The 25,755-nt window shown below is 42.2% G+C and overlaps 1 protein-coding gene across 3 annotated transcripts in view; it reads left to right on the top strand.

The window, feature by feature from the left end:
• The first annotated feature begins 862 nt into the window (after nucleotides 1-862).
• The window catches only part of PACSIN2 (protein kinase C and casein kinase substrate in neurons 2), a 52,902-nt gene continuing 28,009 nt past the window's right edge, over nucleotides 863-25,755 (top strand). For 2 of the 3 annotated variants that reach the window (XM_083615818.1, XM_083615817.1), the window contains exons 1-2: nucleotides 873-1,017; nucleotides 22,387-22,498. In XM_083615818.1, the coding sequence (XP_083471944.1) occupies nucleotides 22,439-22,498 (60 nt within the window). In that variant the 5' untranslated portion in view covers nucleotides 873-1,017; nucleotides 22,387-22,438. Of the gene's footprint in view, nucleotides 1,018-22,386; nucleotides 22,499-25,755 lie in introns of all 3 variants that reach the window. The other variant, XM_083615819.1, reaches the window with a different exon arrangement.

Here is a 25,755-nt window from a genome sequence, read left to right as displayed (position 1 = left end):
ACATCCTTTTTTTTTTAAATTGATATTTCATTAAGTTTTACAAGAAAAAAAGGGACAAACTATATAAAAAAGAACAATACATATTAAAACACCAACCAATACCAACAATTAAAAAAGAAAAGAAAAAAGTATTAAAACATTTAGCAAAAAAGAGAAAAAAAGAAAGAGGAAAAAAAGGGAGAAGAAAAAAGAAGAAAAAGATCTCTTTTCAAATTCTTATCATTCATTACCTTATTTTCCTAACTTCCACCCGCCTCCCTTTCTTTTATTCCACTTTAAAATTGATCAGCAAATTCATTCTTATTAGTTTTATCCTTAGATAGTTTCCCTCACTTATTTTACTTTCCCAATCCTTATTTACTAGAACCCCTTCATTTCATTTCAGTGCCGTCAGCATTCAAAAATTTTACAATGTTTTTGTAAATAGATTTTAAACTTCATCCAGTCCTCCTCCACCCGCTCTTCTCCTTGATCTCGTATTCTGCTGGTCATTTCTGCCATTTCCATGTAGTCCAAGGACCAAGCACATCCAGCGGGCAGAGGAAGAAGAGGACCAGAGCCAGAGGAGGAGGCGAAGCAGCTGCAGGACGTGGGGTCCCTGGAAGAGCAGAGCAGCCAAGGTAAGAGCAGCGCCGCATCCCAGGACGAGCTCTGCTAAGCCCCGCCCCCAGGCTCGGCTCTCCTCCGAAGAGAGGAAGTGAAGCCCCGCCTTCCATCTCCCGGCTCCATCCCGAGCTGCCCTCAGCCTGCGCCAGGAAGCCAGCAGCCTTGATCGACAGCTCACGGAGGAAGAACACGGGTCAGCGGGGCGCCGGCCTGGCCAATGGGAGGCGGCGCCCTGTCGGCGGCGGCCAATCAGCGCGGGAGGGCGGGCGGAGGAGGAGGCGGGCGGGCGGGAGAAGGGAGTTGCTTCGGGGCGGAGGCTCCGGACTCGCTGGGGCGTCGAGGTGCAGGGCGGACGCGGCGCGGAGGGCAGGACGGAGGGCAGCTGGCCTAAGGCTCCCCGGAGACGGAAAGGTGAGCTTTGAATCCAGACATGTGTTCGGCTCTGTCTTTCCTCTGCTCGTGTCCTGAGCGGGGAGGTGCTGGTCTGCTCCACTTGGATTCATTTCTCCAGCTTTCCTGGTGGCCGCTGCTTCGGGTTGAAATCAGAGGCTGGCTCATGTAATTCTAACCTTGGCCATATATTTTGCTTACTTCTTCTAGAATTGCCCCCACCCCTTTCAGGAGCTGCAACAAAACAAAACTGAAGAGCTGAGAAATGTTCCCACCCTTCTGATTGCCTTAATGCACTTTCCTTAAGTGCACCAGACAGTTCATTGATTTGGGAAACATGTATGTTGGAAACTTGAGACTTGCTCCCATCTTCATGAGGATGAAATGTTCACTTTTAAATGTACCGTATGCCTTACGCAGGTGGCGCTGTGGGTTAAACCACAGAGCCTAGGGCTTGCCGATCAGAAGGTCAGTGGTTCGAATCCCCGCAAGGGGGTGAGCTCCCGTTGCTCGGTCCCAGCTCCTGCCAACCTAGCAGTTTGAAAGCACGTCAAAGTGCAAGTAGATAAATAGGTACCGCTTCGGCGGGAAGGTAAACGGCGTTTCTGTGCGCCGCTCTGGTTCGCCAGAAGCGGCTTAGTCATGCTGGCCACATGACCCGGAAGCTGTATGCCGGCTCTCTTGGCCAATAAAGCGAGATGAGCGCCGCAACCCCAGAGTCGGTCACGACTGGACCTAATGGTCAGGGGTCCCTTTACCTTTACCTTTATGCCTTACTTTTGTGTCCCCTGGAGCCCGCAAATAAGTTCCTATAGTAAAACTACATACAGTATTATAAAACAGAATAATAACTTCAGTTTTAAAAATGAGAACAAGAATGCTGCCAACAATTTTTTTATTTGGGTACCTGGTGGAAGAGATTAGTCTCTACTAACTTTTCTAAGAGTCTACTTAGTAGAATGAGCTTGGCATAGATTTCTTAGGAATACTATAAAGGCTGCCACTATCCAAAAAGCTTTATTTCAATATAGAAATGCAAGGTTGAGTTGTTGAGTGTAGTCTCAATATTCTCTCTCTCTCTCTATATATATATATGAACTTTGCTATATGTCTTTTGAAGGTTTTTGGGATCAGAGTTGTTCATTACATATGCTACATTTCCTAGCCCTTGCGCTTTAAATTTTCTAGCCTGGAGCTATTTGCTACAAACTGGCCTAGTGTAGCCTTGAGGCCCTTTTGTGAAGCCAATTTGCTCTCATTAAAATGAAATCTAGTTTCTCAGCATTCTCAAGATCCTGGCCCTTGTCGTTTAAGAGAAGCCTTAGTTGAATAAGTTATACTTGAATAAGTTACCTGTTACAACCTACGTTAGTTTAGCGTGTTCCTGTAATCAGTAGATTTAAGTCTTATATTTTATAGTGGGAATTATCACTGGCAGTAAAAACCTAGGTCATGACATTTTATATTTTTATTCATGTTCTAAGTACTTAATACTTGTTTCCATTTCAGATCTTGTGAAAAGCGGTATGATAATTGTGTGGTGGTACACTTTCTGGATAGAGGCTTTCATCCTGTTGTTGTTTAGTCGTTTAGTCGTGTCCGACTCTTCGTGACCCCCTGGACCAGAGCACTCCAGGCACTCCTGTCTTCCACTGCCTCCTGCAGTTTGGTCAGACTCATGCTGGTAGCTTCGAGAACGCTGTCCAACCATCTCGTCCTCTGTCATCCCCTTCTCCTTGTGCCCTCCATCTTTCCCAACATCAGGGTCTTTTCCAGGGAGTCTTCTCTTCTCATGAGGTGGCCAAAGTATTGGAGCCTCAGCTTCACGATCTGTCCTTCCAGTGAGCACTCAGGGCTCATTTCCTTAAGAATGGAGAGGTTTGATCTTCTTGCAGTCCATGGGACTCTCAAGAGTCTCCTCCAGCACCATAATTCAAAAGCATCAATTCTTTGGTGGTCAGCCTTCTTTATGGTCCAGCTCTCACTTCCATAAATCACTGCTTTCATCCTAACGTAAGCTAATTTAGAGAGGTTTGTGGAAGGACAGTTTCTGATATCCTCTTCCTCATGAAGCCACCTGTGTCCCAAATAGTCTGTCCAGAGAATCAGAAGGGGGTTCCAGAATCATGTGAGATGGTGTGCAGGGGAGTGGAGGGGTAGAAAACACTTATGTGGATTTCTTTAAGTTAACGTACTTTAGGATCCACGATCTGGCTGATCTCCCTCCACCATGATGTCTTAAACTCCTCCTAATATTTTTTTTTTCATGAGGACTCCCCCATCCAGAGATGATTTTCAGGGGGTGTAGGTGACTTCAGAGGTCAGGAGGGGACAGGAAACTTTTCTTTCTTCACCATCTTTCCGTTCCCTTATTATTCAACAAGCCATATTAATGACTTTGCAATGATGTGTGTTGCAAAAACCCAGTCTTGAACTTTAACCCAACTTTTTAATTTTTACTTATTATGAATTAACTTAGAAATCTTAGAAAACTGCATAACATAGCTGAAGTTTTCAGAGCAGTGAATATGGAGGGCTGCAATAAATACCTGAATCTTACCTGATCTTCTTGATAAGATAATATATCTTCCAAGAGATACTGTCATACTTTGCAATCCTTCTGGCTTTTCTGCTAATCACAAACACTGGCTTATTAATTCAGACAACACATTAAACCAAAATAAGCAGCCTTCTGTAACAGTTGCTTGACCTAATGTCCAAATGGACAGTGTTTGTTGCTATGGCATCTGCAGTACAGGCCTGACCCTTGAGACTATAAAAACGTCTATATCATTATCTAGCTACAGTATTGTGCTGATCTAAATGAGACAACTTTTAGTCTTAAAGGGAGCTTCCTAGTAAGGAGGAGTTGCCACGAAAGGGGAACGAACTCTTGTCATACAGAAATGTGTATACTTGTTGTGCGTGCAGATTGTGTAATATGCCAAATGGTTACTCTTGCAGGCTGTTTCACAAGTGTCAGTTGTTACTGAGTTTAAATTCAGTTGAAGTGCAAAATGAACTCCTAGCTTCCATTGTTAACATAGTCTTGGTTGGAGGAGAAGGAATTAACTGATAGGCCAGGAGAACACTGAACGGTTTGACTCTTTGCTGTTGCATGACTACCCAATTTTACTATACTGTGGAATCAGCGTTCGAAATTAAATGGTTGCCAGCCGGTTTTTTGTGACTCCCTCCACCTAGCAAAGGAGATCTTGAGATCTCTGGCTACTGTTCCCTTTCTGCTTGCTCCCCAGGAAGCTTTTTGATGTGCTAAATGAGCTGTGAAGAAGCAGTTGTGAGGGGACAGACACTTTGTGGTTTGCAAACAAATGGATTGCTTCTCTCTTGCAGAGGTGGGGAGCAGCAGGGGAGATCTAGCTGTTTTGCTGTGACTTGGCAAACTGAAAGATAACGTTTCACCCCAGGGAGAGCCAGTGTGGTGTCTTGGTTAGAGTGCCTGTAGGACTAGGACTTGGGTTCAAATCCCCACTCAGCCATGAAGTTCACTGGGTGTTGCTGTCCTGTGCGTGCCTAAACTTAAGTCCCAATGTGTTCTCTTTATGACCTGTTTTGCTATGGCTGGTCACAACCCTCTAAATACCACAAATTGCGAAAAAAACCGAATATATTCTCTCTCTCAAAAAACAGAAAGTGCTGCTGCATTGGGGAGAAAAATGGTGACTAGCCATTCTGTTTTTGTGCCCGTAACCCAGGAACCATGTGGCAAATAGCTTTCCTATCCCAGTTTCTAACACTGTGTGGAATATGTATGCTGTCTGAATGTGTCATCTGAATTTAAAAATTATTGTGGCAAGATAAAACTGTGTATGCTTTGAAACTGCTTTAGTAACAATTAAACATTTTTTAAAAATCTGATTCTTGTACAGTGCAGTGAAGACTGCCACATTTGCCTAAAGGCTACTGAGATGTAAGTTAGGGTTCTCCTGTGTCCCCTCACTGTGTTCAAGACCTGTGCTTGCTTGATTTTTTTTTGCTGATAAGTAGCATCTGAGCAGGCCTTCAGTCTAAGCATAGCTTGAAACTATGAGGTACTGTAGGACTTTCATGCAAATATATTAATAACCATTTAAGTCTGGTGGTACTTGGCTTTCGATTATGTATTTTAAAGTGAAACTTGTTTTGTGTATTGACAGCATAAACTAGAGTTGCTGTGTGAGTTTAGAGTTGTGGAACTGCCTGCTCCTTGCACTATGTTCAGATTACATATTATAAAAGCATGACTCTTTCTTACTTAGACAAACATTTGCTTTAGAGGCATTTGGTTGATTTCATGTATGTGACCTGTAATTAGTTGTGCTGACTTGGCTTGGCAGGGTAGGGTGGTAGGCTATACAAGCATTTGAGAAGGTAAGAAATGTTGTTTGCTAAATAGACCTTAAGTTGGGTGTAACTTCAGTCTAGGGGAAAAAACAAGGTCTCTTAGGATGCTTTAGCTGCTTATGAATTGGGTTTTTTTCCTGCACATGCTATATATATTGAGACACTTTAAGGGAATTCCAGTGCATGTATGGAAGAATGACCAAAGGTAGACAAGTAACAGAGCTCTTGAGTCAGATTCAACCCTGGGTTCTAAGAGATCCCTCCTGATAAAATTCTCAAGATAGAAAAGATTTCTATTTTTGGATGATTCTGGGTTGTACTTCCCTAGAGGGAAACAAGAAGCGTTGCTGAGAAGCAGGGCAATAGGTAGAAGGTAGAAATTCAGCCATGAAGCTCACTAGGTGGCTTTAGGCTCAGAGACAATGGCATATCCAATGTACCTTACAGTGCGGTAGAGGATAAAGTGGAATAGCCCCATGTCTACCATCTTGAGCTCCGTAAAGCAATGTGAGAATCCAAAGGAGACAGATATATGTAGTTGACATTCATAATGACAGTTTGGGAAGGCTTTCTTTTGGCCACTTCAATTGTGATTTAGACTGATTTATTGCATCGTCTTCTGCGTGTAATATAAAAATCACTGCTTTTGATTCCTTTGTCTGAAAATCAGCATATATTTGGGGTAATAGTCTGAGTGAATTCATATTGCCTATGCCTCTTGCAAGTTGGCTTAAGGCAAACATTTTATGAAAAAAAAGTTTTGGTGTACCCCTCAAAAGAAAAAGCAGACAAAGTCTAATGAATTTTAAAGCACTACTAAAGTTTGTATAAAATCTATTATCCCAGTAGTTTATTTGGGGAAGCATTAGACAAGGTACAAGTTTGTCATCTGAAATATGTCTAGGGAAATATATTAATCCCTGTGGAAGTACTGTATAGTTTGTAGTTCAACTGGAAATACAGGTTAGTGGTTCGTGAGCCTTGGTAATGACACAAAGTCCATGTCTTTAAAGGTTAATCAACCAAGGAACTTAATTTCATCACTATATCAGAACTGTGACAAGTGTTGTATTCCCATAGAAACCACAATAACCAGCATCAAGAGCTACATTTCCTTAGTACTTTCTGTTCTGAGATAGCAGTGCATTACATGCTTTTCTTCTGAAAAGACATACAACCTGGTAACATGTCAGGAAAGTATTATGGATTGAAACAGTGGAATGATCCATATGCCTTCTTACTCAAAAGCAGCACAAATTACATTGTGTGTGGTTTAACTGTGGCATTTACCTGATTTACTACCTAGCTTTAATGCTATCAGTTATTTATTTGACTTAGTGGTTATTGCATAGCTAGTATGCAAATTAAGCTTAATTTAAACAATCTAGTTTTTGAAGCACCTGGAGAAAACACGGATGTTACTAGTGGCCAAAATAAAAACACATTATACTACGTAAACTTTCTAAAGTGGAAAGTAAGCAGGGAATAAGATGAAGGCAGAAGTATAAAGGTATGGGTTTTTTTGGCATTAATATGACATTTATATTTAATCTGGAAAAACAAGTCGTATCTGCAGTGCAGTGTGGTTTGGTTCAATGTTCCAACCATACCGTTCTATTCCCCATCCTCTGTTTTATTTTTCTCCATCAGCATTCTGTGCTTAGTGCCCAATGAACTGTTTTGGATTGGTTGCCCCTTAAGGGCAATATCTATGATTCCACATGTGAGCAGATAAGACAGAATTTCCTCTCCCCCACCCCAGGTTCCCTGAAATTTGCTTTGCAGAGTCCCCAACTCTCAGGGAGGAAAAAAGAAACGGGAAATACTGTTAGGTGAGTGAAAGCTCATTTCATGGGCAGACTGAAACCTTTGCCATTTTTAAATTACATTTATATTTCACCTTTCCTCCAAGGTGCTCAAGGTGGCACATGCGGTTTCTCCCACTCTCACATTTTATCTTCGCAACAACCCTGTGAAGTAGGAACTGCTGAGAGGCAGTAACTGGCCCAAGGCCACTCAGTCAGCTGCATGGCTGTGTGGGGCTATGGACTCTAGTCTCCCAGAACTCAAACCACTACACCACACGTGCTCTCAGGACATCTTGCCGGTTTGTATGCCATCCTTAGTCTTTTATTTTAAAGGTTTTGTGCACTTCTGCAAAACTCAGGGTTTCTCTTAGCATGCTTAAACCTCCCTCCTGTGAATGGATGGAGCTTTTTTGACTATATAATCGCCAGCAAACAGATAATTGAGATCACTATTAGCAGTTCTCTCCACACATATTTCTTCTACCACTTAAATAAAAAAATGTGAATTCAAATGGTAATTGATGGGCCACAGTAGAGGAAGTATGAAATGAAATTATTCAGGGATCTGCTCAAAATCTTCATAAAACTTTCTGTAATTTGGAGCAAAGAAGGTGGCAATACTTAAACATGAAACCCGCCGTACTGTACTGCAAATAATTCTGGACAGGGCTATATTTAATGGTCAATTCTTCTTGTATATTCCCGAGAATACAGTTCTTGCTTTAAAATAAAGCCTCTAGTGCATCACTCATACTCTGACCCATGAAATAGCAGTAAGATCATGTTACAGGCTGCTTCTAAATAGTTTTGCCCTCAGAATTTCTTCACAAAATAGTGTGGAAAGAATATGTTGGGAAAATTAAGCTCTGCTTCCTGTTAGGCTGCATGCCATATATTCTTATCCCCTTTGGTAGGTTTTAGGGCAGATGAAAAACCTGCTTCCCTTATCTCAGACTTGCAGAACTACCTCATAGAATGAAATAACCAAAGCCCCAAACATTAAGATGAATGCCTGTAAGAGCAGAGATTTCTAGCAAAAGAGAGAGATAGAGAAGAATAACTGAACTTGTTGCATGTGAAAGCTAATTGCTATCTGGTGTTCTACTTTGCAGAAGGTGCTGTTCCACTTTAGGCACCTGGTTGTGGATAGGTAATGGTAGTATCTGTGAGCTGTGCAGACTCTGGTTTAGGGTATCAGCAGAGGAAGTAGTACTGTGAACAGTTTATATTAAAGAGCCGTGTTCTTACATTGAACACAATCCCACAATATATTGGGATGTCTTTCTAGCTTAGATAGGGTATAGACTGTGGAATTCAACGTAGCACTAATGAGATTTGACCTGTTAGTGCAGCCTTTCTGCTTGCCTGATGGAATGGCCTTCCTTCTGCGCATCTGTGTGCTGGTCTGGGTGTTCTCCCAGCTCCCCTCACCATTCTGGTTATCACAGAATCATAGAATTGTAGAGTTGGAAGGGTCCCGGAGAGTCATCTAGTCCATAGCTGTCAACCGTCCCTTATTTGGTGGGAAACTCCCTTATCTCTGCGCCGTTTCATGCTGCTGTCCCGGATTGATGATGTCCCTTAAATTTCCTGGGTTTCATGCTCGCCCGGCTCGGGAGGGAAGCAGCGGCTTGGGGTTCTCTGCCGCGCGAGAGAGCGCGCGCACATGAGCTGCCACGTCCCCGTCTCTCCCTTTTCCCCCTCAGGGGTGCATCGTGAGGAGACGGGTGGCGGCGGGCGGGCAGGCAGCTCCTCTCTTGCGAGACTTCAGCCGCGCTGCCAGGGGAAGCCGGAGGCGGCGGCGGCGGCTGAGGAGGCGGCCTGAGGGAGCAGGAAGAGGAGGGGATGGGGAGGGACGCAGAAGGGCGGCACTTCAGCAGCTGCGCCGCCGCCGCAACTGCCTCATGCCGGGCTCACGGGCGGCGTGGGCGAGAGTCTCTCTCCATCCCCCCTCTCTCTCGGGTGGGGAAGGGCCGATGGAACTCCTCGCACCAGGATGACGGCAGCCCCGACGTGCTGCTTAGCATACCCTCCAACCAGTACAGCATCTTAATGTAGTGATTCCCCCCCCTGCATCCTTTCAGAACTCTATTTTTATAAATCATTTGTCCATCCATAGTTCAAATTTTTACTATAAGTTTTCTGTCAATCCTACCAATGTATGTAACTCTTTACAATAGCTTTTCAACTAAATTATAAACTTTCCCCATTCTTTATTAAGGAGGTCCTTTTCCTGGTTTCTAATTCTGCCTGTAAGCTTTGCCATCTGGACGTTGTTCATCAGTTTTGTCTGCCACTCTTCTTTGGTGGGAGTCGTAGACCCTTAGGATCATCTAGTCCAACCCCTTGCAAAACACAGTCAGTTACAGCCAAAGCAGCTTGGCTCCATCAGTGGTGGATTTCTGTATAAGCTAAGCCAAAATCCCTTATTTTGGCTGCTGATCCCTTATTTTCAAGGCTGCTGGTTCCTTATTTTCAAATCTATAAGTTGACAGCTATGATCTAGTCCGACCCCTTGTGATGCAGGAATCTCAACTAGACCATACTCGGCAGAGGCCGTCCAAACTCTGCTGAAAAACTACCACGGAAGGAGAGCCCCATTGTGCTAGCAGGACTCACTGGACTGGCTCCCGTTAGTGTAATTACTTAGTTGACTCTGGGCTGGAATCTGTATCTTTCTGTAGCTAAGCCAAAGAACGTGTAATTGAAATAATCACATATTCTTCCCCTACCTACATGGGCCTCCATTTCTCCCCATCCTCTGTTGCCCTGTGTATACACATAAATATTAAACAAGAATCCTGAATTGATTGATTATGTAATAAACTAATTCAGACAAAGTACAGGGGGAAATATTTTTTGAAAACTAAGCATCTCTTCCTGTCAGAATAAGATGGTTAGGAATGAGCCCGGGGGGGGGGGGGTTGAGGGACACCACCTTAGCCTGAATATTGGGAGCTAGATGGTTGGCAGCTCCTCAGGGTGCGGGGCATTAGGAACCTGTCATACCTGTTCGTTGTAAAATGCTGTGTACACAGAGGGTACGGTATAAAATAAAATAAATAATAAAAGTGCTGTCTTGTTAAGGATGGATTAGCCAGGATAGATAAGTGGAACCTCTTACATGCAGAAGCTGTGGACATACAACGGTGGAGAGATGTTGCTCTCTTGTGCTGCTTGAAGCCTTTGCCAAAAGGAGAGATGGCTTTTTCAAGCGGGGGGGGGGGGGGAGTTGAATTAGGAAAATTCCTAATTGTCAGGGCTGGTCGTTGTCCTCTTCAGATCACCACACAAACACTTCTTGTTCTTTTATAACTTTTTATTGCGTATTAACAAACATTCTTGTAAACGGTTCTTATCTTTAACTATTCTTCCTCAGAGTCCCTTATTTCAGATACCGTCTGGGCTCTGCTTCTCCGTGACCAGCCACCCTGAAAATGGCGAAGGCGCCATTGTTCCTTTTGCTTTTCCGCTCTTTTTCCTACCCTCCTGGCTAAGCTGGCTTGTATCTCCCCTTCTCCCAATCTGAGCTAGAATTTAGCCCTTGCCTTTCCTGGGAACAGCCGGTCCCTCCCTGTTGTTCTCTTCTGTTAGCTTCACTGCTCTCCTCCCCACCTTGGGGAAAAGATTATACCAAAAATATAAGGTACATTGGCATAAATATTAACATTTCGATTTATTTAGAAAATTGATCAAGTTCTCAGTGTGCATTAGAAGTATACCATAAATTAATAGCGACCATCTGTAGAATAGCAAGTGGCTAGGCATACAATAAGAAGTTTATAAAGGTCACCAGGACAATATATCAGAATCCTTTCCACACTGTGCCACACGTTTGTTAAGTTGGGGAGAATTTGTTCTTTAAACACTGGTTACTTACACATCAGAAGAGGTTACAAACACGCTTCAATGAATAATTCTTCTTTTAACCTACTTTGGGCTACTGGAAAAGTCTTTTGAAGTATTTAAGACACAACATGTATAGTTTGATCTCTGAAGAAGCCAAACATGTAAAATCAAGTCTCTGTCGATTTATGACATTAGTGTCAGGGAAGAGTTAGAAGTTCCCAGTTTTCCAGAGGGAGAAAGTTTTCCCAAACTTCCACTGGGTGTGTGTGGGTGAGTGATAATGCAGATATTGGTATTATCAATGAAATCACAGTCTTGTAGGTGTTGAATACTAATGGTTATTGCTCTAATTTCTGTGTTCTTTCAGATTTTGAGTACAGCCTGAATGACTGACCTAGTTATGCTGTCAGTAATTGCTTCAAATCTGAGGCTTAAATGTGATGGTAGCAAACCTGTTTAGAATCATGGAATTGTAGAGCTGGAAGGGACCCCGAGTCTCACTCAGCCCAAACCCCTGCAATGTAGGAATCTCAACTAGATCATTCATGACAGATGGCCATCCAGCCTCTGCTTCAAAACCTCCAAGAAATGAGTGTCCTCCACCATAAAGATGGATGGATTTATTTTTTTAAGAGCAAAAGGTGATAACCTCTTTGCAGATTGTCTTCCTGGGACTCAGCTATACATCTGGAAATAAAATGATTTAGGTGTGTTTTAGGTGCAATATACGATGTGACACTAGATGGCGAAAATTCAATGTATTTTTAAAAATGCTCTCTTTTTTAAATAAGCATTTTCAGAACTTTTTTTTATATGTGTGTAGTTTCCACTCTGGACACTTTGAATTTCAGCCAGCTCTGTGGTAAACTCATATAAGAGAAAAGTGTGTGTGTGCTTGCAGGGGGTGCAAAGGGAATTCAGCTCTCTTTTTGATTAGATTCCTTGCCCACTCAGTCTGATTACAGAGCACTGTCTCAGTTGAAAACAAAATTATGCATCCCCAATGTATTAGTAAAACTGAACATATTGTGGCATTCCAGTTACTGTATTTTTAAATAAACCACCATAAGGCATTCTGTGATTGTCCTTTGCTTGGCTAGTATGATATCGCCGTTTTCATTGGGGCTTTAAAACTTCTCTTTTTTGGTGCAATTGGGGTTGCTGCTTATGAATATCTGATAGATTAGCAGTACTGGATATCCCGTGTAAATCTGTCCATTCATTAAGACCATCCCATTCTCTGGAGGGGGTGGGTGGGTTAGGCAGGTGTTTAGGACTTAGGCTTCTTTGCTGGTACCGTCCCACTAAATGAATACCTTCCTAAGAAGCACTTCTTTGATGCTGCTGACTCATTTTTCAGGCTCCAAGTTCGTTTTATATTCCTGACCATGTCATGATGGGTTGATTTGTTGATCTCCAACAAATCAGTTTTCATTGATCGGCTTTAGACCTTGTATTCCTTAATTTATGTTTCTGTTCACTTTATTATTTTGTTGGTTGCTTGGATGTTGGCAAGTGAAAAGAAAAGAATAATTTAGCACAATTGTTTCTGAATCTTGGTATTTGGGGGGTGGGCAGGATAGCCTTTTTCTGGAATATAGACTCTGTCTGGTGAATATGTATGGGTTCCGTATTATTTAGTAGCGGCTTGAAATCCTTCAGGCCGCAGGGAAAAAATGCCTGCATAATGTTAGCATAACCTTGAGCTCCTGCAGACTTTGTTGTTGTTTTAAGGCGCTATCTTGTGATCTTCATCAAAGTATGTAATTATAAAGAAGGTGACGTAAAAGAAACTCCTTCATTGTTAGTCTTCATGTGTGTGCGTCTGAACAAGAAAAATAGCGTTAATTGGTGCTGTTGATCATAATATATTTTTAAAGATTAACCATTCTGTGTGGAAATATAGAATTCATTAAAATCCAGGGAATAAGGAGGTATCTCATCACCTTGTCTTATGTTGACTGAAAATTGGATTTATAATTTGTCAGACTAGCTGTTGTTAGACTGTTTGTGAGATGCCTAGGAGGTAGTGGCTGGGAAATGAAATAAAAATTAGGCACAATTCCTTTCCGTATATGTGCACATAATAGGTATAACATAAGATCTGCTGAGTAATTCTTTGTCCAACCGATTATATTTTTTGTTTCTTAGTTTCAGATATTTTCAATTTCTTGGGAGAGGCAGGTTAGTGCAGAAACTGCAGTATATAAGCAGTAAAAAACAAACAAACAAACAACCTTTTGGCTGGTGGGGGAAGAGATCTGCAGTCTGAAAGAATGACCTTATCTTGAGCTACAAGGAGTTTAGCTGCCAACAGGAAATGATGAAATGTGCCGTGAGAATTCTGTTTGCAGAACACTGCAGGTATTACAGTTCTGTTAGGAGAAGACAGGCACGGGGTTCACAGATCTACATGATTATGCAAGCATGTGAAATTGGGAGGAATGTGGAATGCTTAAGGTATTTGTAAGAAGATAGATGGTATTGCAGACTTAGCTTAAAATTATTGGCCTAACAGAAACCTCACCTATAGGATAATAGATCAAATGCTAAATATGAATTAGTGTTGGTGTGACTGCAGGCGCTTTCGGAGAACCTCTAATAAAGGTCAGGGATTAGTTCTTTGTGGATTTACTTAATTGCAGGTACATTGTATTTGTTTTTAATGGGATATAAAGTTAGGCCTTCATGTATTGCCTTTCTCTGGTGTTACCGTTTCATTGCCTGTGTTTCTTTCTTAATTTGTTGTTAGCCATATCATGCTTGGCATAAGGGGCATTTTTTATACAGCTAAGGTGGCCTAGGCTTTTCCAGAACAGTTCTGTCCCCATCAAAGATAGAACTGCTGTATAATGTCAAGTTACTTAAGGTTTCCTAGTTACTCAAAGCAACATACATAGTGAGTCACAATTATTTCAAAATGTTTTCTTTCTTTCACTTTAGAAATTCAAGTGATATTCTTACTTGCCACTACTAAAAGAAAAATGTAGTAATAGGAATTGAGGAACAAAGAAGTTTTGTAAAGATTTGTAAACTCCTCAAAACTTTAATACCTAGTTATCTGGACCAGCTAAATAGGTGTTTGTTCGTTTTTTGAAATTTATGATGCTGGTATCTTCTGTTGATAGCTTAGTGTTTTTTGTGGATTTGGTTTTGTTAAGCTAGTATGGATTTTTGGGGGGTGGGGTGGGGGGAGGCATTGAACAAATTTTAATGAAATTAAAAGTTAACATTTGGAAAGGGCTTCTTAAGGCTACCAAAAGTATATATGAGTTTCAGTATTGCATTAAATTGGGAAGCAAGGGATATTGCTGAATAGATGGAAAAGTAGTGTTATTATCCATTACTGTATGTGATTCTGCAAATTGTCTATTATGAAGGTGGAAGATGTTTTGTAGAGGAACACCTGAGATTTTAGTGTCCATTCATGGCTGGTACTGTTTGTTGCTAAATAAAGTATTTGTTTGGCTGAGTTCCCTTTCAATCTATGGACAAGTCAGAATTGTTCAGTTGGAGTGATGTTTTTGGTTGCAAGTAGCTTAACCCCACCAACATTTGTGGCTCACTAGTGAGGTCAAAATGTCATTCTTTATGGCACTTGGGCAGATGTGTAGCTTCCCTGCAAGCTGCAGACAAGTTTCTCCCCCTTCCCTGATATATTTAGCAAGGCAAAGTGTGTGAAGGAGTTTGAGTTTGCCTATCTGGTTCTTCTTCATTAGTTGTTACTTGGGAGAGTGAATAATGTTTAAACCAGGAGAGATGGCGTAGTATCCTTCAGCTGTTGTTGGACTATAACTCCTATCAGTCCCAGGCAGCATGGCCAATTACATTTTTCACGTTTCATTTTCATTTTCATTTTAATTTGTATACCACATTTCCATTTTGCTATACTCAAGGCGGTTTACAAGCTGAAGAAACATCAAAATATACAGCAATCCAATCCAATACAAATAAGTCATAATAAAAGATATCACTTAAAAAAATTCTGAGGGGGGATGAGAGTTTGGTAGGCATTATTTTGTCTGAATGAACACCTTTTTGTTCGGTGAGTGTGCAATCTGCCTATACTGCAACTGTCTGTAGCATGCAGGGGCTTTGAAAGTGGAATCATCATCATCATAACATCAACAATTACTTATAACATCAAACATGAAAAACTTCCTGATACAGGACAGCCTTTGAATGTGTTTGGAAAGTTGTAGAATTGTTTGTCTCTTTGACATCTGATGGGAGGGTGTTCCATAGGGTGGGCACCACTACCAAGAAGGTCCCCTGTTCTAGGGTCTCCCCCAGCCCTCTAGAGCCCCTTGGGGGAACACTGGGAGGTATGGGGGGAGGAGGAAAGGGACAGAGGTTTCCCTTGCACAAGCAGAAGTCTTTGCATGAAGAGGACCCCTTCTGTTTCATTTCAGTATATTTCAGCTGGCCATTCCAACACAGAGACTGAAAACAGCCTCTCCCAACCTAGTTTATCATCCCATGATACTTCAAACAAAAAGTGTTTTTAAAACCCATTTAGAAGACACCAAGGAGGTTGCTGTTCATATTTCCTGCAGAAGGAAGCTCTGTATCAGGGTCAGCAACCTTTTTCAGCCGTGGGCCAGTCCACCGTCCCTCAGACCATGTGGTGGGCCAGACTATGTTTTTCTTTTTTGGGGGGGGAGGGAAATGAACGAATTCCTATGCCCCACAAATAATTCAGAGATGCATTTTAAATAAAGGGACACATTCTACTCATATAAAAACACGCTGATTCCCGGACTGTCCACGGGCCGGATTGAGAAGGTGATTGGGCCGCATCCGGCCCACGGGCCTTAGGTTGCCTACCCCTGCTCTATAGGAAGTGCCCATCAGGAAGGCCCTATCTATCTCTTGGACCTACCAGGCTAGCTTCCCTTCTTAGTTAGCAAACAAGAAACGCTGATCTTAATGTTCTAATAGGTTCATATGGGGTCTAGGTGGTCCTTTTAAGTGGCTTGACCCCAAACGTTAGTGGCTCTGAAGTTCATTACAAGTGCTTTGAATTGAGTCTGGAAGCAAATAGGTAACCAGTGCAGCTGAACCAGAATGGTGTAACATAGTTTGAGCATTTATTCCTCCTCAACACCCAAGCAACTGTATTCTGTAGCAGCTGAAACTTTTGGACAATGCAAATTGCATTGAAATTGGATGCTAGAAGGGCAGGTGTCACTGTAAGAAAACAGTTTATCTCGATAGGGTCACAGCTGGTGAATTGGCTTGAGCTGGTAAATGGTGCTCCTACTCATTGCCAGACCACCTGTAATTTCACCAATCATATCTTATTCAGGAGGACACCAAGCTGTGGAATTGGTCTTCCTGCTGTGGTCAGCCAGTAATGAACAGTTGGCCAGAAATAAAAAGTTCCAATCTTAAGCTCTGGGGACATTGTGTGGGGTTTTGCTAGGCATGTAGTGCTGTGCTTGCGAAGGAACCCTGTTCACACACTGGTTGCACAACAAGGCATTGCAGACTGGCCAGGTCCCAAAGAGTTTTTAGGTGTGTCCAGCCGAATTTTTTTACTTTGAGCAGAGGGCGCTGAAAGCAGAAACTGCTTTTTCAAACTCATTAATTTCACAAGAGACGAATAGTGTGGCAGCTTGGAGGATGGGTTCCTATTTGAGAGACACATGCTCAAAGCATTTAGAACTAGTTACATTGCTGTTTGGACCTGGGCCATAATGTGTAATTTATTGCATATGTTAATGATACCACATCTTAAGGAAACTTAAAAAAAAAAAAAAGTTGGATTTTCATACCTGGGATTTTTCATGACAGTTTATGTTGGATGCTAATTCTCTGTGATGCTTTCCAGAATATTGAGTGAGTAATTAAAGAAATGGATTGTGAGACATGGGTGTGGAACCTGGTGACTTTCCAGATCCAGGTGGCGACCATTTCAGGCGCATCCAATTGACATGCGATTGCTGGCGCAGGGGAACTTTTGGCTCTGGAGGAAGGCGTAACAGGGTCAGGGTGGAATTGTTCACACCACCAATGCTCATGTGGGCCGGGAAAGGAACCCCTGTGTGAAATGGTTTCTGCCTGTTCTGGTGTACTACAACTCATATTAACCCAGACCACTGACCACGCTGGCTGGAACTAATGGGAGCTGGGAGTCCCATCAAGAACTGGAGAGTCACAGGTTTCTGACACTTGCTGTCAGATCATGCCTTAAATGGGGTGGTGGTGGTATTTTGTGAAACAGTTTTTGTACCCAATACACTGCATCCTAAATTGTATTCCTGAGCTCCACTACTGTGTTCTGTCCCTGAGAATTTTCACTAGAAATATGCTGGTTTGCCTCCACAAATATCTCCATAGGTTGTGAGGAACTTAAGTATTTTGCTGGGGTCTAAGATGGTAGGCTTGGGTAGGTCTGCTCATGGTTCAGGTAGAAAGATGACTGCCCAGGAGGAGTCATTGAAGGATGCTTCAAGGCTTAAATTGTTCTTAGAAAGTAGCTTCTGGTATTGTCTTAGAAACAGTTTTAGGAGAGGGAAGTGGTGAGGAAGCAGTTTTGGGACAAGGAAGTGGTGAAGTGTTGCGGATTCTGCCTTTGAATGCAGTCAATAGAAAGGAGTCAGTTTTTCAAAGTGAATTTTGTCAAAGTGAAAGCATCGTCCTCTAGTGTGAAGTGTCTGTTGTAATCAACTTTGGATGTTATTTAAAAACAATTTAGAACATTGATGTGTGTATCAAAGTTCAGTTTAAGTTCAGCTAATCTGCTTGGATCTTAAAACATCACATTAGCATGGGAGACTATTATGTAATAGGGTCATGTGATCAGCCAGGCAGGGAAATGTTTTCCTGTAAAATAATTCTCCATTACTTAATCCTAAAACCCTTACAGTCAGGTTTTGCGTATTGGAGCATTACAACTATGTTCAGACATGAGCTAAAGCATGTTTGGTCGAGATCATTGTGGTTAAAAATAATGACTTGCAGGCAACTTGCTAGTAAGTATTTAATAGTCTTAACTGATCTTGATCCAAGTATCTGATCGGTTTTATTCTATCCAGTTAGTAAAGTGATGCCTTTTTTATGCTATTGAAATTTTGTTTGTTGTGGGTATTGCATTTCCTAGAAAGCAGCGCTGTCATTATTTATCAAATAATCATTGAAGAGGCTGATAATGTACTGGAAATGCCAATCAATTTATTTCCACGTCATCAAATATTCTCTTTCAAGCAATCATGGTTTGCTGTGCTTTGACACCACATTTTCTCAGCCAAACTTACACCTGTAGTACTATTTCTAGGTAACATGTTTGGCATCTTGCTGATACTTTTGAGGTATATTTACAGGCCAATCCTGTGAGGGTTTGAGCTGAGGCATTTCTTGGTAAATGTGCATATAATTGCAACATTATTTTCCCAGTCTGATTTCTAGTCATTTCAGTATCTTTTAAAATTATGGAAAATATTATAATTTCACTTTTAACAGTTGTAATGGCTTCACTGTTGTGGCGTAGGTGCCTGTGGGTGTGTAAGTGGGTAACTAATTTAGATGAGGACATTCTGTGTGTAACCCCCGATCCTATACAGATAATTTCCTAAAGTTCTTAGGAATATCTGACTGATCATTAGGAGATGGTCATTAGGGCAACCATTACTGGAAGCCCCCTCAGAATGATGCTGTGTCATGATATGGTGGCATTCCAAGGAGAAAAATGTGGCTGTTGAGATTGAGATGAGCAGCACCATTGCCAAAGTCAGTCATCCCCCCTTCAAAAAAACCTCACACGTTTTGTCCCTCCTGTTTGGTTCTCCCCCCCAATTCTGAGCCAACGTTTCCCTGAGCTTTGCATGTGTTCCATGGGGGGCATTGCGTGGCGAGTCCCCTCCCCCCAAGTGAAATGAAGACACTGGACACATTATTTAAGGTTAATGGGCATAAAAAGGCCACAACTTTATTGATTACAGGAATTGGAAGGTATTGGCCTTAGGCATTGGCTCCTATCGACTACCCGGCATGGGGACCGGGAAGGGTTATCCACAAGCCGTGGGAGTCCTGTTGAAGTACGCCAACTAGGATCCCACGGGTGTCACCGCTCGGGGGCGTGCTGGAGGCCCTCACCTCCCTAGGTTTCGGACAAGGCAATGCCCCCTGGAGTCCTCTACCGGACTATCCTTTTCATTGGGGGAAGGTGATGGCGCTTCCTTCCCCCCTCATTTGCATAACAATTAACCCCTGCCAATGCCTAACCGCCAATCGAGCAAAGCTCGCCGCCAATACCTTCAAACCTGTAACCAACTCCTAATCCCTGCTATGATATCCCCCAACCAAATGTCGTTTCCAGCATCTGACAGATGCACGCCATCCAATCTGTAGAGGGCCTCGTTGCTGTACTGGATGCCAGGGTGGCCTATGACACACCTGCCCAGCGCCGCCACTCTACGTGCCACAGCCCGCTCCAAAACTTTTCTCGCTCTGTTGATTGCAACCGGGCTTAAGCTATCCCTCCATGTCCTCCTCTCAAGCAACGAGGACCACAAGGTAGTCATGTTTGGATAAACCGCCATCAAATCAGCAAGATCATCGAAAATGTTCCATCTCAAGTCTATAGCTTTGGGGTATGCAAGGTCATTCTCCCCCAGCTGGATAACCAAGGCATCTGGTGCGCCCTCAGAAGCGGCTCTTGCAGCTGGAACGGGACAAAGAGGGCGGTCCCTGGGCGAGCCGGCCTTAAATGGACTAGGCCACGCCTCCCCTGCCCGCCGATTGGCGGGCCGGGTCGCAGGCACGCCCGGGGATTCCCTCTTCTCGCAGGGGCTAGAACCAGCCCCCGCGTGTGTGGGAGGGGGTAGCCCGCAACCCCACCTCCTCTCGAGCTCGGAAGTGACTTTGCCATAGCACAGAGGACTGGCTGCCCTCATCATGTTCTGCCGCTCTAGTGCTCTCTCTTCCCACAGATGCCCTTGGCTTCCAACCTTGATGGTTTCAGTTTCCAGCATGAGCTCAACAGTTTCCGTGCTTTGGGTGAGACTTGGAAGGCTAGCAGCTTAAAGGGAGGCTAGGCAATTTAAAAATCTGAATGCTCCTTTAAGCAGTCCACAAAAATCAATAGCTGTCCATTGTTCAAAATACTTTTCTTCTCCAAAGTTGGCTTAGTATAGCATATAGCTGAAGAAGAACATGCAACTTTGTGGTGGTTGTTTTTGCAGTCAAGTGGTTTATAAATTATGCGACATAAATAAGAATGGGAGGTTTAAATCTGGATCAAGAGTACACATAAGTAATTTTGCCAAGCCTTTTGAGCACCTGGTGATGTGAGTTAATTATTTTTAATATTCTAAGAATGAGTGAGATACTCTTTCCCTTTGAGATACTGAATTCATTTCCACTCATTTTTTATACAGCTTTGTTTTGTGAAACTGAGTCTAAATGTGTCACAGCTCCCTCATTTTTAAAAAGTAGTCTGGACTATTAAGGATGAAACACAATCCAGTTACGCTTCTCTACTGCTGTAGAGATAAATGCCAGGGCAATTGCTTTTGTGCTGAGTGGGGGAAGGCAAAGTCAATCTCTTTCATCAGATATGTTAAGGTACTGGCTGTTCTTCTAATCATTGTATTGTAGGAGACTGGAGTGAGTCATCGCTAGCTTAATGTTGGTATTTTAGTATCTAGTTTATTTTTAAAAAGTCCTGTGTGAGTAGAGATTTTTCTGGTGTGGCCGTTGCTATGACTTCATAATATTTCCCCAAATATGCCTGTTCCTACTTTCTCACCATGTAGCATCAATGCTATGTACAAACCTTAAAATTAATATTAGCATAACTTGATGTATTATGAAGAAAGTGCTTTATTCAAAAAATATTATGACTTGTCTGATTGGAAAGAGTGTGTGTTTCTTCATTGCTGTATTAACCACTCCCAGGTTCCCTTGGCATGTAAACATTACAAAGTCATAGGCTGAATTCTGAAAGGTAAATATTTCCATAAGGTTGGTCTCGGAAGCCAATTTATTAAAAACAAAAGGACATTACTGTATGTAAGTTTGAAAAAGATCTTATAATTTGGAGGTTTGAATGACTCTTCATCGCAAATGAAAATTTGGGACAGTAGAAATTTAAATAGAGCCAAGGCTGCTATGGGTAAGCTCTTTGCTGTCTGTCTCTCAGAGTTGCCCGGCTAAAATTTCAAAATGTTGGTGGTAGCAGTGTAATCCTTAGCTAGAACTCAGCATGGAGGTTTGGCTATGTTTTGGTCTGTATGAGTAGCAGTTTTCATGACATTCACCTTGTTCTGTACTTGATATCTAGATGTATTTTGTAACTGACAACCATGAAAACACTTTTCTGCATGCATTGAACAAATCTTTTGGTTCAAGTCTGTTTTGTGTGAACTCAAATTTAAGGGCTTTTGCTAAGCATTTTGACATGCATTGATTATGATCCGGGTGGTGGTGAGATGGTCGGCAAAGAATGTTCAAGCTTGGCAACAAAAAATGATTTCTGTAAGTAGCTGGAATATAGTCCAAGTCGACCTGAGCACATGAGGAAAGGAGGGGACTAAAAATCCTTACTGATGCCATTTAAAATTAGAAAACAGCCTTGTCTGTTTTCTAGGGAGCCTGATTTAAGTGCTGTAATGTAACCTTGCTGGTACATTGGCCCTGGGTGTTTGTATTCTGACTGCAGAAGCTCCAAGACCTGCTTGCCCCTAGACCTGTTGGCTTTGCCTGGAGACTGGATGCAAAACAGGTGACTTGGGCTTTGTTTACACATAACGCGAAACCAAACTGGCTTAATGTGAACATCCTTGCTTTCTAGGAGGAGGTTGCAAACACACTGCTTTCTTCTTGTCCTTTTTTGGTCAGTTCAGCATGGCACTAAACCCGGGTTTGGCTTATCATCCAACTCCGGGTTCATGGGTGAGCTGTCTGCTCCTTCATCACCATCTGTAGAGAAGGTTTGTTCCTGGGTACAGACTGTGGTTAAGGAGGAAAGAGCTTTACCAGCATTCTGGGTTCAGACAATACGGTAATCCAAACGCTGACTTGGCTGCAGAGGAGAAAAGTGGATGTGAGCTCCTTTCTTGGAGCCGGCATGTTTGTGCAGTCCTGGTAAAAGTCATAGTTTGGCTTACCGTGACATGTGAACCAAGCCATTAACTTAATATTTCTCTTGAGTATTTACCTCTTCTGACAGTTCAATCCTGCCAGATATGGCTCTGTATAATACAATACAATACAATACAATACAATACAATACAATACAATACAATACAATACAATACAATACATAAAACAGATATGGCTCTTCCCCCCACTTTCTCTCCACTGCAAACTTACAATCATTTTAATTCTTTAAAAATGTGCAAGTTCAATTCTTTGTTCCGCTGATCTTTGTATTTCCTCTCTACAGACTTTGAAGAACTGATATTTACAAGACTCCGGATTGCACTGGGTGTGTAGAGATGTCTGACTCGTATTATGATTCTGTTGGAGAAGAGGTTCCTAGTGACAGCTTCTGGGAGGTAATTAAGAAAAAAAAGGAAACAGTATGTTTTTTAAAAGTACAGGTAGAGCTATGTTGCACCATAAGAAACCCCAAAATCTGTATTGGAGCGACATTTTTATTAGACCGAGCAAAATACTATAAAAGAGTGTGCTGGCTTTTGACTTCTCCAGAACTCGTCATCAGGCTGAGTGGCAAATGTGTTATGTGCCCTGAGTGCTTGTGTTTGGGAGCTGGGGAAACAGCATTTTCTGGGTGGGGTTGCACTCCCTTGAAAGGAGCAGCCCACAGGTTGGGCTGTGGTCCTGGATTCAACATTCTCACTGGAGGCTCTGGTTGCCTCAGTGGCCAAGAGTGTCATTTTCCAGCTCCAGCTGGTTCACCAGCTATGGCCTCCTTTGGACCGAAATGACTTGGCCTCTGTGCTCCATGCTCTGGTAACTTCCAGGTTGGATTATTGCAGTGCCTTCTATGTGGGGCTGTCACTGAACTCGGAAGCTTCAATTGGTTCAAAATGCAACTGCTGATGTTCCATTTAGATTGCATATAAACCCTCTTTTAAAACAGCTGTATTGGTTGTCTCTCTTTTATCAGGGTTTCAGTTAATCGGTTTAAGGAATTATTGGATTCAATACTATACAAAATGTGTAAATGGATTAAGTCATATACTAGACTTTTTTCTGCCTGTGTTTTCCCAGTTCAGTATTGACTTTATACTTTACATAAAAATATTTATTGCTTATTATTATTGTCTACCACCTTTCACTCTAAGGCCCCAGGATGGGTTACAACATTAAAACACAATATTAAAAACACATGAGCCTACGATTTTTATCTGCCTTGGTACCCCCCCCCCAAAAAAAAAAACCCCCCATGTTGCTGGCAAGCTGTGCTGCTCTCACAAGTTATGAAAGCTTTGGCCTGTAGAGCTTTCAGTTTGTGTCTGGGAAATCTAAGGTTGGGTCTCTGTCCATTCGTAAAGCTTTCTTGGCAGCCTTGGCAAGCTACTATGTCCACTTAGCTTACCACATAAGGGTGTTGCACAGGTAAAATGGGAACTTCAGTGTAATGTAAGCCACTCTGACCTTCATAGAGGAAGAGCAGGCTAAAAATATGCAGGTTCATTAGATTCAAAATCTGTCTTCATTGGGGAAAGTAACCATTGATGGGAGTAACATTATTGAATTACAGACCTCTATTAAAGTGGTGTGCCTCTGAAAGTGTCTGGATAGATTGCATCTTTAAATTGCACTGTCATTGTCAGTCTTTCTACTGTGAAAAAATATCACATTTTTGTGCTAGCAGTAGATTTACCATACCCCATATGTTTCATTCTTGGCTATTTGCGAGGTGTTCAGGACTGCCTCCCTTTTGGACCAGCTGGGTTACAATCAAACACAAATAGAGCTCTACCCTTGTTACCCCTTAGGGTGGGGAGGTGAAGGAGATTTCGGAGAAGCTGTTGACTTAATTCTTTGTCTTTACCGTGAAATATTTGGGAAAGATACCTGTTTCAATTAAGCTGACTAGTGCTGTTCCACTGGTTCATTAATCATCAGAAGTTTGGGTTGAGCGGTAAAGTTGTCAAGTTTTCAGGTTATTCTGGATAATGAAATCTCTCTGAACTGGGGAGCTGACCAACAGAATGGCAATTTAGGTTTGATAAGTAACTGAAACTGATGATCATTGGAGGAGAAAGAGATATTGGAGTCATTATAGATAGCACAGTGAGAACAGTAACTTGGTATGCAGCACCTGTGAAAGACTAATTCTGTGAGAGGGATAATTAGGAAAGGGAAAAAGGGAAATAAATTGCCGGTGTTGTAATGCTGTTACACACTTTGATTATATGACCCTATTTGGAATGCCACCTAGGGGTGAGGCAGGGATGAAATATCCAATACCCAACATACTGTGTTCTCAGAAAGGCTACTGTGGAGCTAGATAACTTGCAAAAAAGGGCAACCAGAAGTATCAAAACCAAAAGCCTCCAAAAGTTTCCAAACTGTCTTCAGAGGCAGCCCCACATATAACACATGACAGTAATCCAGCTAATGTTGGGGAAGGTAACAAGTAGGTAAGCTTGTGATGTTCTGCACTTGGTCACAATAGCCATTGGCTGGAAGTGAAAGAGTTCTACAGCTCATTCCACATACCAAATGAACTTCAGAATCTATCCTTGGGATTGCTTTTCAGACTGAGATTTTCAGAAATCATTTTGATATGACATAAATTGTCCGCTATTTTAAAGAGCGAGCCCACTGAATGTGTCTAAGCCCCTGGTCCATGTCAAAGTAGCTTTGTGCCTGCTGGTTATAACACAAGTAGAAACTGATACCAGATGTAGTCTACAAAATAACTAAATGGGGGAGATCTTGTGGGAAGAAACGTACCTGGTGGAAAGCTGAATTTTCCTCTTTTCTCCACCAGCTGCATTTATAGATATGCTAGCAAAACCTCAAGATTCCGTTTGCCCCAAACAATATAAAAATACCGATGTTAAAAACTTAATCTCCAGCTTTCATGTTCTGCTACTAGGGATAAAAATGTGAAGGTTTTGAAGTATTGCTACATTTCATTTTCTGCTTAAGCGAACTATCGCAAGGAGGTCTTTGCCTTTGCGTATGCTAAGCACAGGAAACCAACTGGTAACATCTTTCCGCTTAGTAAAAACAAAGTATGGTTAACTTTTTGGATCTTCTTTGTAAACAGTGCTTTGTTCAAATTTTGCTTAACGGATTGCAAAGATCAAAAACTATAAAATGCTCTCAGAGGCTATTTTCCATCAGAAGCATTTGACCTGAAAACAAATGACACATTCTTTTATCTTTAGCAGCCAAGCAGAATAAATTTCCCAGTAGCTTCCCCCCGCCCATCCTCAGTTATATTTGCATAGTATCATCATGGCCCATTGTTTCTTTTTTTAAACTAGATTCCTGTTTTGCAGATAGAACCCAGACTCTATTCAGTCATCACGACAGACCGTGGTGCTGGCAAAACGGAATCAGAAAGTTCAAAACTATGGTGAATTACAGTTTGCAAACCATTTGTGGTTTGCTGTGATGTCCAGATTGGCAAACCATATTTACACCTGTTGTTCTACCTCCAGAAAATAATTTGCTATGACCCAAGTGCTGAGAGGATGGAATACAAAAGCAGATGAACTGGTCTGGACCATAAATTGCCTGTTATTTGCATTGCAAGCTCACCCTACTGCTTTCTGGCTTGTCTGAATTGAGCCTCAGGTTCTGCTTGCGTGGGCACAACTATTCGCCT

Source organism: Podarcis filfolensis (genome assembly GCF_964270895.1).
Source record: "Podarcis filfolensis genome assembly, chromosome: 5".
NCBI lineage: Eukaryota > Metazoa > Chordata > Lepidosauria > Squamata > Lacertidae > Podarcis > Podarcis filfolensis.
Note: the sequence above shows the minus strand (reverse complement) of the source record. Positions and strands in the feature narration are given on the sequence as shown.